Source organism: Carcharhinus amblyrhynchos, chromosome 5 (assembly GCF_965287045.1).
Source record: "Carcharhinus amblyrhynchos chromosome 5, sCarAmb.v2.hapA, whole genome shotgun sequence".
Lineage (NCBI taxonomy): Eukaryota > Metazoa > Chordata > Chondrichthyes > Carcharhiniformes > Carcharhinidae > Carcharhinus > Carcharhinus amblyrhynchos.
In genome coordinates, this window is record NC_137328.1 from 64,937,815 (window position 1) to 64,952,518 (window position 14,704).

Genomic DNA, 14,704 nt, shown 5'->3' on the forward strand with positions numbered 1-14,704 from the left:
GTGCAAAAACTAATGATTTCAATCATTCACTCACTACAGCCAATTTCTTCCACCATGTCGACCGAGATTGACGAGCAAGGATAAATGGGCAATTTTCAAGTCAGCAAATATTAAGCAGACAGCAAGGATGAAGAGGTAATTTTCAGATTGATCGCTGTGACACTCCATTAGTGACAGCCAGAGTAAGGGCCTCAACTGTATATAACTTATCTTGGTAACCTGGATGAAGAGGTTGAGAGTACTGTAGCTAAGTTTGCTGTGTCAAAGTTAGGTAAATTAATCATCAAGAGAGTCTACAGTGTGATTTAGACATGTTAAGTATGAGGACCAAAAATTTGGCAGAGGGAGTATATATGTGGGAAAATGTGAGGTTACCCACTTCAGCAGGAAGAACAAAGTATTTTATTTGAATGGAGGGATCTAGGTGTCCGATACGTGAATCGTAGAAGCTGATATACAAGCACAGCAAGTGATTAGGAAGGCAAATGGAATGTCAGAACGTAAACATAAGGGTGTTTTGGTAAAGATGCAGCTGTATTAGCAGTTCAGAGAAAGCTCACTCAACTGGTTCCTGGATAAATGCTGTATTTTACGAGACGATAATCAGGGGACACAGTTTAATGGTCTCCCATTTAAGATGCAGATGAGGAGTAATCTGAGGGTTGTGAATTTTTGGAACTGTTTCCCACAGTGCAGTGGAGGCAGGGTCAATGAATAATGTTAGAGCATAGATATACTGACTCTCTTGGGAGTAAAGTTTATTGGGGAAGGCAGAATATATGAGGAGCAGATACGATGGCTCAAATGGCCTTCCCTTGCTCATAACGTGTGTACAATTTTTGCTGCCAGAGAAAAAGCAAGAGCATGATTCACGAATAAAAGCTCAGCAGGGCCTTCTGAACTTAGTACCAATTAAACAGACACCATTTTGCCTGTTACAAAGGTCTTAACCTGCATTGCAGGAGTTACAAACTGATGGATTAGATGCAACTGTTCTTGAAGAGCAGATGACATTTGTTTCTGCTTCACAATCTGTAGGTAAAAACAAAATCTTGGTCTTTAATCATTAAAAGATTTTTTAAACATCAGGCTGAAGCAGGGAGAATTAGAAGCAAAACATTCTGGTTATTGCTTTGAGTGATAGGTCATCCAGTGTTGATTAGGAAAAACAAACCACATGCTGGTGTAGTTTTTTCTAGCTTCCCCCACCTCTGGGTCATTATTTAAGTATTATGAATGCTTGGCTATGTTTCAAAAGTTATTATCTTAAGTGTGGATGAGAACATTTTAGATTGGAGATGAAGAACTTCTAACAAAGTGGATACTGGGTGAGTAATTATGTTGGTGGTGTGCAGTTATGAAGGGTTTGGGGAGGTTGGGGTGGGTGTGATAGGGCTAGAGGGCTTAAGAAGCTAAAACAACTGGGATGGAATCCTAGAGAACGGAGGTAGACATTCTTTCCGAATGGCCTCAGCAATCATCATCCACCATGGTCACCTAGGATCTACTTATGGGATCAGTGGGCTTGACACCACCCTGTCCCTACCTCAGGCTCAGTGGGATCCTTTAAACTGAGCCGGTCTACTGAATTGGAAAACTGACTAACCCTAGCTACCTGCCTCTGTAGCAAAAATCTAGCCTTAGATGAGCAAGTTAAATGACAAATTAGTGGTAAAAAAAAGACATGAATGATTTAGGACTCAATTTGATGGACACAGTTTACATAAATCATCATTCATATTTGCCTAACAAGTTGTTAGAACAAGAACCTGGGATAAATCATCACATTCCAATAGGGGGCAGTATGTACTACAGAGATTGAGCAAAGTTAGTTTCTCAGTGCTTGGAAACCTTTATTTCAGCTTTTAGTGAGATCATAATTCCTGTGAGGAGCTATGATTAAACTGCCATGCCTGTTTTATTTATATACTCCTTTAAAATCTACACTTCCCCTCGATCACCACCCCCGAGTGTCTTTCGAATGCATCAATATTAACAAAGGACAAAAATATTCCCTGCCAGAATGAATATAAAAAGGCAATACTGGAACATTTAAAAGTCAAATTATGCTGCTTTCCTTGGTCAAAACAGCATGACAGGCAGGATTACAAAGATTTGCTCAAGTCTCAAGGAAAAATTGGAAAAGGAAAGTAAATTTTATTGCCAAGAACAGACTTACATTCTTCATATTCAAATGTTTAAAAAACATATATTCACAAACACAGCAACTAACTTACACACTTGATCCCACAAATACCAAGATGAACTGTTAAATCAGTTCTTTGTTAGCATGGAAACAGAAGCAGAGATGGAAATTAGGAGAGATCCTCAAACTGCTTCCTTAAAACATGTGGGCCACGATTCTCCCATCCCACTGTGCTAACTTTTTGGGCCGTGGGCTGGAAGGATCCTGCAGCAAATTGTGGGATTTGCGCAAGCATTCTCGCCCCACTTGCAACTCACAGTGCTGGATTTCTGGTGGCATTTGCTCTGTGCCAGAAATTTACATAATCTCATTTAAATTGTATGGAAATGATTAACGGGCCCAGGACAGAGGCCTCTGGGCCTAATAGCCTTGCCCACTCCACCAAAGTGTTTCACTCCAATGGGGATTAGACTAGCTCACCACTAACAGGAAACTAGTGGCTAGACCTCACTGCAGTGAAGGGGGTAAATTAGGATCCCCCAGGGGTGATGATGCCCTAGGCATGGGTACTTGACAGTGCCAGCCTCTGCCTCTGGCACTGCCCAAGGAGCAAAGTGCTAATGCCCAGGGGACTCCTCGGTACTGCCCATTGGGCAGGGCCCGAGAGCAATCCTGTTGTCCTCTGCCCAGAGATCAGTTGGGGAAAGGGAGGCCAGAAATCGGCATTGCAGGAGTGGGGGGTTGGGGCTGGGCCCAGGAATGGTGGGGGGAGGGGGGCAGTGATTGAGCTGGCCAGTAAATTGGGAGTTTTTCAGTGCAGGACTATTGCGCACACACTGATCTCAGCATGACAGATCTGTACATGCATAGAGAGCCACTGGTTTCGGTCTCGCCAACCGGAATAGGTCCCACCCCCTGAAATGTAACGATATTCACATTAGTGGCCTCTGCAGTGCACTTAGCATGGGGGGTTCTTGTCTGAACTCCCACTGAAAAAACCACCATGAATTACTTCAGTTTTCATGCAAATTCCACACTTCAAATTTTTTGGGAGAATTCTGCCCATGAAGTCTATTAACAGTTCCCTTTCCACCTCAGCTTCTGACCATCCAATTTTTGTTCATTAATCCCATACTGATCAAGGTCAATCTAACCTGACCCTCTGAAGCATATCCTACATTGAAGAATGGCTCTACATAGTTTTGAAACCAAAAAAAAAAGCAAACTTTTAACATACAATTTATTTTCCTTTCAAGAGCATCTCAATTGCTTCTCTCTCCAGGAGTTTCAACTTTCCTGTTTTGACCCCTACCAACTCCATGTTCACTGGTTCAACATATGACTCTCCCCCCAGTCCATCTCTATGATCTCCTTCAGTTGCACGTCCAACCTATTCCACGCTCCCCATTTTTACTCCATTGTCAAGTCATCTTCAGCTAGGCCACTGCTTTTGTATCCTTTTCCTCAGAATCTTCACCCCATTTCTCAACTCTTATTTCACTCTCCTAATCCTTCATTCCTTGTTCTGCCAAGCACACTTTTGGAATTGCTCAAGAAAAGTCTGTCTGAAATGTAAGTTGCTGGAGATCTTTTTCACACAGCAGAAGGATCAGTTTTTCAAAGACTTTAATATGGGCATTCTGCACCCCCCCCCCCCCCCCCACCCCCCAATACTCATTGCTACATAATGAAAAAGATTGGAATTTTAAGATGTCACACCACAAGAAATGAACCTGAAAGTGTTGAACCATTTCATATCCCATAAAAGGTTATATGTAAAAATCTGATGATTCAACATATGCAGCACCTTAGCACAGCACTGACATTTGTCAGAACATAATCAGTAATACTTTAAAATATAACCCACAGCAAATAGTTTCTGCCGAATGCACACTTTACCTCTGGAGACCATATGAATTAATGTGCTAGAATTTTATTTACAAAATTTCAAGTGAGAAATCATTTCATAGAAATGGTTTTAAAAGAACACAATTACATTTTATATAAATAGTATCAGATTGCAAACAGTGTAAATGCACTCCATACAAGAACATACTTATAGAACTTTGAAGTCATAATTGCAATCCCCCTGCTGGTCAAATGAGCAAGGTAGATGTCCATCTTTTAAAGCATTGCCTGGCTACAGTTCAAAAATAAAAATTTAGTTTGAGGGTGAGGGGCTGAAGTAGCATGGCTGTAACTGTGCAACTGTGTCTGCCCAATTTTATTGCTGTTTAACTTAAAGGAAGGAACACCTGTGCATACCAGTGATCACTACTTCCCAATTTTACCCACAAGCTCTGGTAGGACACCAAAAATTAAAACCTACCCCAATACCACACCATACTCAAACAATTAGGCAACAGGGTAACATACATGTTCAACACATGCTTAACATAAAATATTTTAATAACTTTTAGATTAGGGAGTGCTTTTAGAGCCAAGGACTAAACTACTCCTAGAAAGTAGATTTCTTGTACATAACATAGGTGATGTATTATAAACCTCCTTGCATTAAGAATCACTTTACTATTTTCCACAAGTGTAAAGTTAATATTTAAGATCAAGTATTTGCTGATCAGTGGAATATTTTATTGCACAGATACTTGAATATTATTTGCATATTTCTTTAGAAGGCCGCACAGAATTCTGATAAATGCAAGATTGAAGCTTAAACAATCCTAGACTCTGTCCTGCAGAGTCCACGTCATTCCAAAGATGCATGACCTTGGCAAGCACAAAATGTACTGATGATTGTAAGTAGAGCACCTCATTCAGTTCCTTCTAGTAGCTTTTGCAGATTCTTCTGTATCTGAAAGTCACAGCACAGAATTTGAGAAATGTGAGAAATGCAGGCACATTAGGAAGTGAATAATTATTTTCTCACAATCTCTACCAAATTTCACTTAAGACAGAAATTTTTAGAAGACAAAAATAATCATTTTTATTTGCACCACAAATATAAATTATTTTAATTTTGAATAATTTAGGAGGCATGGTATGTTCATTAACACAGCAGTCCCAATAATATCACATTTGTTTCCCCGAATGCTAATTCCCCGAAGGCTAATGGGATGCTGGCCTTCATAGCGAGGGGGATTGAATATAAAAGTAGGGAGGTCTTGCTGCAGCTGTATAGGGCATTGGTGAGGCCGCAGCTGGAGTACTGTGTGCAGTTTTGGGCGCCGCACCTGCGCAAGGATATTTTGGCCCTGGAGGGAGTGCAGAGGAGGTTTACTAGGCTGATACCGGAGTTGAGGGGATTGAGCTATGAGGAGAGGCTGAATAAACTAGGCTTGTACTCGTTAGAGTTTAGAAGAATGAGGGGAGATCTCATTGAGACGTATAAGATGATGAATGGGATGGATAGGATAGAGGTGGAGAGACTCTTCCCGCTCAAAAAAGACAGTAGGACTAGGGGGCACAGCCTCAAGATAAAGGGGAGGCGGTTTAGAACGGAGTTGAGGAGGAACTTCTTCACTCAAAGGGTGGTGAATCTCTGGAATTCTCTGCCCGTTGAAGTGGTGGAGGCTGCCTCGCTAAATATTTTTAAGAAGCGGGTTGATGGGTTCTTGATAAGAGAGGGGATTAAGGGTTATGGGGAGAGGGCGGGAAAGTGGAACTGAGCCACAACAGATCAGCCATGATCTTATTGAATGGCGGGGCAGGCTCGAAGGGCTAGATGGCCTACTCCTGCTCCTATTTCTTATGTTCTTATGTTCTTATGAATGTAATGGATGCCAGGCGATACTCTCAGTTTACAACTTTATCTTCTTTTACAAATTCTTCTCCAGACCCAAAACCAACTCTACCTCAAGTGGTGTGCCCCTTTAAATCTACAACCTCTGGCACCCTGAACAACCTCGCTTTCCCTGCTCCATATCTTGTGGCTGTGTCCATGTGGCCTCATTCTGAAACTTCCTCTCTAAATTCTCAAAGGGTTTTCTACCATTCCAAAAGTCTTTCAATGTTGCATCTCCCCCTTGAGGTTCCATAGATTAAAGACTATACACGGAACAATATTTCTCAATGCCAAAAGATACAAGAAGAGATCCCCAAATTAGTTCAAAAGCAAAGCAAGAAAAACATTCCAGTAATCCTGAATTCTAGCACACAAACGTAAGAAGTAGGAGCAGCTAGTCTGTTTGGCATCTTAAGCCTGCACTGCTTTTAAAAGATGATCATAGTTGATCCTTACATCAAATTTTTATTCTTTTCAATGGATGTGAGTGTAAATGCCAAAAATTCACAGTCCTCATTTGAAGAAATTTCACATTTCAGGTCCTAAGTGTCTGACTCTTTATTTGGAGGCTGAGTGGAATTCCCCCATTCCCTATGTCAGTTTAATGGCAGGAAATGCCACCAGGCCAGAACACACCTGGACCAGATTCTTGAAAAATCAAACCAGAAGATCCATATGAAAGGAGTCAATCTTCCAATTCCAGAGTGTTCCCAGAGATTCATATTCTTTCTCAATATGTCAGTGATATTCAGACCCCTTTTAAAAATGGTGCCTGGATATCATGGCAGGATATGACACAAGAAACCCTGATTGCATAATAAATGAGGCCAGGATCACACAAACAGTCCCCAGCCCAGCTATGGCAAACAATGACCCCTACATATTAGACTTCCCAGCCAGAGGAAATATCCTCTCAGTATCTACTCTGGCTGTCGATATATTTCAACATGATTGCCCCTCATTCTTCTCCAGAAAGGTTTAGGTCTAGTCTATTCAAACTCATCTCAAAAGAAAACTTTTGCATTCCAGTAATCAATCTGGTGAAAAAGTATATTTTCCTTGGTTAGAAAGAGCAAAACTGTATACAGTATTCCAGGTGCGATTGCAACAAATCCTTATATGATGCAGCTAGACTTCCTTATTCTTGTAACTCAATCTCTTTGCAATAAAAGGCAATATATTAGTTACTTGCTTAGCAGGTTAACCTTATACATTTCAATCCATCAAATGCTTGCCCACTTACTTGACTTGTCTCTGTCTAGTTACAGCTTCATAACATACCTCTCCATCTTGCTTTGTACAAATCAGCAAACTTGGATACACTACATTTAATCTCTTCATCTATGTCACCAACAGATTGTAAATAGCTGAAGCAAGGCCTAGGAACAGGGTCTTGAGATAGCCCACTAGTTACAACCAGCCAATCAGAAGTGACCTGTTCATTTCCATTCTCATTCCATTTACTAATTCTCAATCCAAGTTGATGTATTATCACCAATCCCATGAGCACTAACCATCTTAACCTAATGTATTTTCAAAAGGCATTCAACATGCTACAATTATTATTGTATCCGATCATTCCATCTACCCTACTAGCTACATTGCTAGATTTGCAAAACATTACTCTTTTTCATAAACCACTAACTCTACCTAATCACAAGTGTCTTTTTCCAGGATATAGCAACCCAAATATATAAACATGGCCATTTCAAGTTAAACCATGAACAACAATTTGCCATAACTCATTAGTAAATTTCCTAATCTTTAATTTTAAATACAGGTTTTATCAATTCCATGGAAACAATGGTTAATACTGCTGCCTCACAGCACCAGGGACTTGGGTTCCTGCCTCAGTGGCAGGGACCTGCGTTCATTTCTGGCCTCAGGTGACTGTATGGTTTGCATCTTCTCTATTTGCATAGGTGTTCCCCCACAGTCCAAAGATGTGCAGGTTAGGTTGGTTGGCTATGATAAATTGCCCCTTAAGGTCAAGGGAATTAGCAGGGTGGATTCATGGGGTTATGGAAATAGGGCCTGGGTGGAATTGTCATTGGTGCAGGCTCAATGAGCTGAATGGCCACTTTCTGCACATTAGGGGTTCTGTGATTCTATGAAATGGTCTTGGTCCTTTCACACAACTAGGTGTTAATGACCTGAAATTAAAGCAATAACAGGGTTCCTCATGCTTGACTCCAGCATTTTCCTTACAACTGATGCCAAGAAAACTGGCCTATAGTTCCCCATTCTCTCTCAGTTAGCATGATTACCCAGAAACAATATTCTCCAGGAGCTTTGATCTCCATGGAATTCTTGATTGTGCAAATCATCTCCAATAAATATTCTGTTGGCCAAGATACATACACTGTAAAAGATTGATCTAATCTTGGCAAATTGCCAAAGCTCAACTCCTCAAAGATTCTTCAGAAGGAAAAAAATCCTAGTATTTTGATGATTACTCAATTAACTTGTATTTGCATTGTACTGATGTTTGTGCATCTTATTTCCATAGGATTTTCTTTTTGCCCTCTCCAAAAGGCAACAACTTGCAGAATACTGGTACAATGTGTCAGCACTTCACAGTAGCCATCTATAAATATTTCATTTAGCTAATGTCAACAGTTCGTTTGAGTAAAGTCAAATTTTATTTTCTAGAAGTTGGAAGCCTAAGCAATTTCATCCACCTATGTTGCAAGTACACATAATTTCATATATTAGGCTTGTTATAACTTCATTGCTGTCCTGGCTGAACACAGGCCACAAATGTATCACATTTCAGACTGAACGTATCCATTCTGCCATCCAAAGTATCACCTTTCCCAAAGTCCCAACATCTGGTCATTAGAGTTTAAAACATATCACACAATGCACACTCTTATTTCTAAGTATTCCAATAAATTCCAGCTCACCTTTTCCAATTTTGCAAGATTCTCTGATAGTTCATCATAGATCACATCTGTATTAACGTGAAACTCTAATCCCATGTCTCGCTGAGCAAAAGAACTGTACAAAACCAGAAGAAATTTAATGCTGAATTAATAAAACAAGGCAATTGGAACCGAAAACCAGAAGGTTGAATAGGACATTTGGCAGTGTTTAAATTCCATGCAGCACTAGTCATCAGTAAACCAATGGCTGTGGTTCAGCAAGAATATTGACTATAATCAACGTAATGGAATCATGTGTTTCCAGGACTAGAAATTGTAGCTTATGAAAAATTCTAAGCTCTGTACAAAATTTTACATCAGCATGGTTTCAGGAAAAGCTTTTCATATCAGTGGAGATAATTCTCTTATATTTTAATAAGGACATGGTGCTTGTATTTTAAGTAGTGACAAGGGCTTTAGATAAATCAAACTTTGCAAAGAACATTTTTAAAAAAAAAGCAATTTCACAAAACAGTCATTTAAAAGCTAATACACACCACTGTTGCAGCCTACAAACCTATTATCGTATGTGAGCTAGCTATTCAGAGTCTGTCATGTCCAACAGGGGAAAACAACTGGCAATTACTAGCATTCTGAGCATTGAGTATTAGAAGATGCCTTTTCCCAGGGTACATCAATGAAAATATACATGTGGCATAGCTCAGAGCAGTAAATTTCGCAAACCCATCTTTTTAAATACAAGCGTTGCACATTCAGCAAAAATGGTCATAGTCCTTCTATACAACTGGCTGTTGTGGCCTGGAATTAAACAGTAATGACAACTAAAGCTTTAAGCAAACTCTGACAGAACTTGTGGTATTCTTCATATAGATCAGATGTTAAAACAGGTATGTTGTGCCAAGTGGTGTTGAGGACTACTTGGGATAAAGTGAATGCTTAAAAAGAGCTAGACAGATTAGGCGAGGAGGCTAGTGGACTCCCACTTTACCAGCATGGAGACAATTGGAGATCCAGCAGTGTTAAAGTAAGCCTTAGGGTCTAGCAGTGCCAAGCAGACACTTGCCAGTGTTGGATGGGGAGGAATCCTGGAGAGGAAGATAGTTTGAAGCATTGCAGCTATGTCACAAGTAGTGAACACTGATGGAGATCCTGGATTTCAGAGTGGAATGGTATTGAGGAGACAGCTGTTAGGGATGCAAAGGACAGTGTTCATGAAGGAATTGTTAGAATTTGCAGAATTGTGGGAACAATTTATTATCCTTCACCTTCTTTCACACCATCAGGTGGCAGCTTTCCACAATGCACATGAACTGACACCCCCTTGTGCGTCCTAGGGTTGTTCCTACAATCCCCTATAGTAAACTTATCAATAGCCCCATCTCTTCACAGTCATACATCAGAAAATATCCTGCCATGATTCAGAAAAACAAAGAAAACAGACATGCCAAAAAGGAAGGTTTAGCAGGAATGACCAAAAGGATAGTTAAGGAGGTGGGTTTTAAAGAGACAGTTTTAAAAAAAGAGGGGTTCTGGAAATATGAAGAGGTTTATAAAGGATGGGTAGCATGGTGATACAATGCTTAGCACTGCTGCCTCTCAGTACCAGGGACCTGGGTTCAATTCTGATCATCTATGGGGAGTGTGTATCTGCATAGATTTCCGCTGGATGCCCTGGTTTCCTCCAACACTGCAAAGATGTGCAGTTTAGATGGACTGGCCATGATAAATTGCCCTTTGGTGTCAGGGGGATTAACAGGGTAAATACATGGGGTTATGGGGATAGGGCCTAGGTGGGATTGTCAATGCAGGCTTGATGGGTCAAATGGCCTCCTTCTGCACTGTAGGGATTTTGAGGCCAAGATTCTAAGTAATGCCAGTGACCTGGTCCCAGACAACTGAACCCAGTGACCTGGGAGGATAGGAAATTAGGGGTACATTACAGGCTGAGTCAGGAATGATGGCTGGAGAAGATGAGTTTGGAAAGTGTGGGGATACAGATTTAAAAGATGTGTGGTCATGACAGACAAAAACTTTGGCTGGGATAGACAAATTTTCATCTGTGTTGCTAGTAGGTGCCCAAAGCACATTTCATTTTCTAATTATTTGATTAAAATAGTTTTATTAAACGTACATCAGTTGCAACCCCATATAGTTTAGCTTTACTGCCCAAGTAATGTGGAAATTCAAATGATGCAGATTCCACAGGCATCAGCAATCCTCACACCAGCAACTTGCTAAATAGACCATATCACGTGGTGCTATACTTAACTGCATTTGGTGCAGGAAAAGAAGAGTCGAAGGAAAATTCACTTAAGCCCAGCCACATACCCTGGTGAGCAATCATAAGCTGGAAATCTGGCCACTTTTCTCCCTCTGCTCCAAAACCCAAGAATACAATTACATGGTTGAATAGCAGCCTTGTCGGAGATTGGCTAACTCAGCACAGATCTTCCTGACTTGCTCAATACCAGGTACCATATTAGACACTTAAGCAGCATCACATTTTAGCTTTGAAAGTTGCTCATGAGGTCAGAGATGCAGCAGCTCTGGCAGCAGTGTGCTTTCTGAAACTGCAACGCAAGTATTACAGCATTTCAAAATGGAGTTTAACTGAAAAATTCTTCAATCGCTACACAATTTCACAATACACACATTTGTGGATAGGTCAATTTCAGCTCCTTTGGAAAAAAAAACGCTGGAAATAATCATTGCAATATTTCCAACATGAGGCTTCCAATTAAAATCTAGGCAGTGAAAAGAGGTTAAAACAGTTCATCAGTCATTATCAACCAAGCTCAAGTCACTGCAGCTTAACCATTTAATAGCTCAATTACAAAAGCAGAGCAAATAAATTGCTTAGCCGATGAAAGCAAATACTTACTCTTTGTGATGTGCATGGTATTCTGGCAATGCTCCAAGTGAGGCGAGGCGCTGCTCCAAAGCAATTATTTTTAAGCCCATGTAGAAGGATGACAGAACTAGCACAATGACTCTGTAAAATAAATGGCTTTTAAAGCAAGCATTTTCTGCTTCTTGGTATGAGACAGATTCCCACACAACCATTGTATAGCAGCAAATAAATTCAGTATTACATTTGCAGAAAGAAGTTTTCAACAACAGTTAAACCCCATACCTAATTACAAAACATTTTAGATATTCTTTAATAATTAACTCATTTTTATTTATGAACTTGACTTCGCCATCCTCATTGAACCAAAGGTTACTTCTGTTGTTAAGAGAATTGCCCTTTCACTTCTGTTGGGAGCACTGCCCTCCTAACTACAATTTAAATGTAAAAGGCACGACTGTCACCTTATCCATCAAGGCCATTCTTTGTAAACACCACCTGCTCCCAAACAGGAAGTGGATAATGACAAAGAATACCCAGGGAAAATACTTCCCAATAACCTCTCCCACTGATTCTCACCACTCTGGCCACTGCATGAACAGCAAGTGCTCAGAGATTGACATAGCACAGATTAAACTCCTATTATAACAATCTCAATGAACTTAACCTCCAATTTCAGAAATGTGTCTGCTCCTGCACAAATTTGGCATGTGGCTTTCAGACTGGGATTTATAGTTTGTGGGTAGCTTGATGTCATGTCCTGAAGCCTGCTGGGGTTGAGAGTGACCAAACAGGACACTTACATTCAGCAAAAGTACAAAAATGCACATCAACCCAAGTTGGATTCAAACTCAGATCCCAAGGTAAAAAGAAGCCTGAAATAAAAATGGACATCCAGGCGGTGATTCTCCTAAAAAAGTTCAAAGTGCCAAATTCACATAAAAACTGGAGCAAATCCCACTGGTTTTTCAGCAGGAGTTTCAAAATGAATCTCCCACACTGTGCACTGCATCATGAATCTGTGGGCAGGGCCTATTCCCATTGGTGAGGCCAACAGCATAGCACTGAGGGGGGGGGGCCACTGCCAATCTGTCAGTGCCAAGATCAGAGCATGCTCAGTAGCCCCCCATTGCCAGCCTTCTGACTGCTGGCTAGCTTTGCAGCCTCCTGTATTGCAAGCCTCCTCTCCCCCTCCATAAGCTCCGGCCCCTTGGCACTGTTGGGCAGTGCCTAGATGCCCAGGCTGGCACTACCAAAGTTGCAATGCCAAGGGGGCCCAGCCATCACCCCCGACTTTCTGGGAGGCCTCAATGGCCCCCCTTCAGTCCAGAGGGGTATGGCCACCAGCTCCCCACAAGTGAGGAGCTACTGTAATCCTGTGACTTCAGTCGCAGGCCTGCTAATGATATTTAAAATATATTTAAATTAACATCTACGTAAATTACGACGACGCTGGAAATCCAGTTGCCAGAGACCAGTGGAGGCCTAGGAGCCCACAAAACAGCCTCTGCTCGAGTCTCCTGGCTCACTTAGCATGGTGGTACAGCAGACAGCACTGTGGCAGTGGCTAGCACTGTAGGCTTATAGCGCCAGGGACCCAGGTTCCATTCTGACCTTGAGTGACCGTGTGCAGCTTGAATGGTCTCCTTGTGTCCGCATGGGTTTCCTCCCACAGTTCAAAGACATGCAGGTTAGGTAGATTGGACATGGCAAATGTGTGTGGTTACAGGGATAGAGCAGGAGGTTAGGCCTGGGTAAGATGGTCTTTGAGAGTCTATGTAGGCTCGATGGGCTGAGTGGACTCCTTCTGCACTGTAGGGATTCTATGTTCGAACATACGCAAAATACATCAAATTTGGCTATTAATGAGTAGCTGTAAAATTCTATTGTCAGTGCAACTCAAAACAATACTCACATAATCAGATACAGCACCAGTAAGGTATTTACAGAAAGATACTGGACACCATTAGATTTCACTCTGTGTAGTAAGTGTACCAAGGAATGTCCTGCAAAGTGTAAAGGACCAGAACAATAATATACAAAACCAATTGTATACCCATGCATAAGATGCAAGCAGAAGTGAGAAAAACAAGTTTTTTTTAAAAAACAGAGGGTGGTAGGCACCTGGAACTCACTACCCAGGGAGATAGTGGAAACAGATGCAATAGTGACTTTTAAAGGGGCATCTTGGTAAATACATGAACAGGATGCGAATAGAGTCATATGGTCCCCAGAAAAGTTGGGGGTTTTAGTTCAGTCGGGCAGCACGGTTGGTGCAGGCTTGGAGGGCCAAAGGGCCTTTTCCTGTGCTGTGATTTTCTTTGTTCAGGAACTGATCATTTTCTTTTTGTAAAATTATCAGTGTCCAAAACTGCAGTAACTAAAAGCCAGCTGCTTTTCACAATTAGTGGTTTCTTTAAACCACAAGATGGTCATCAAGAAAAGAGCCGTAACAAAATCTCTAATATTCTTCTAGGTTTTAACTCTTAGTTGATTAAGGACTTGAAATATTAGTGAAGAAAACACAATTTGGAACCACACAGTTAAGAATTTCCAATTGTTGCAGGTGCTGTTAAATTATTTTGGATACATCAGTACTTACTCTTGTCATGACAGATTCTTCTCTTCACTTCAGGCATTTCTTTAACATGAACATCAGCAAGCACTGGAATTTCATCATTCTTTGCAATTTTCAATAATGTTTGGGTTGAACTGGTAAACTCTGTGAACAACCAAGTTAATTATTCGTATTTACATGCGTTACAAAGAAAGGCGTGTACTCTAAACATGTAGAAAGGCACTATAGTACATATGCTCAACATCACAATACAGTGTGGCATTTTTACAGTGTTGGTGTTGCAATAAAGCATTAAGCTAACACATCAGATCATTCATTTAAAACCATGCTAGCTAATTTATTTAACATGGATTCTCACTTACTAAGTATTACAGACCTTCCAGTTTCAAGTGTCTGCTGAGTACAGAGCTACCCCAGTTATTGATTCTCAATTGCAATAGATATTATAATGTCATAATGTTTTCTAGCTCTTTGTAAGTTTTTAAAAAGTAATGCACATGCTTTA

General features: G+C 40.8%; 1 protein-coding gene across 3 annotated transcripts in view; it reads right to left on the reverse strand.

The window, feature by feature from the left end:
• Positions 1–4,059: 4,059 nt before the first annotated feature.
• The window catches only part of gramd2b (GRAM domain containing 2B), a 111,560-nt gene continuing 100,915 nt past the window's right edge, over positions 4,060–14,704 (reverse strand). For all 3 annotated transcript variants that reach the window (XM_080188938.1, XM_080188937.1, XM_080188939.1), the window contains 5 exons: positions 14,224–14,343; positions 13,537–13,627; positions 11,655–11,765; positions 8,795–8,888; positions 4,060–4,958 (listed from right to left, as the gene is read on the reverse strand). In XM_080188938.1, the coding sequence (XP_080045064.1) occupies positions 4,917–4,958; positions 8,795–8,888; positions 11,655–11,765; positions 13,537–13,627; positions 14,224–14,343 (458 nt within the window). In that variant the 3' untranslated portion in view covers positions 4,060–4,916. The remainder of the gene's footprint in view (positions 4,959–8,794; positions 8,889–11,654; positions 11,766–13,536; positions 13,628–14,223; positions 14,344–14,704) is intronic.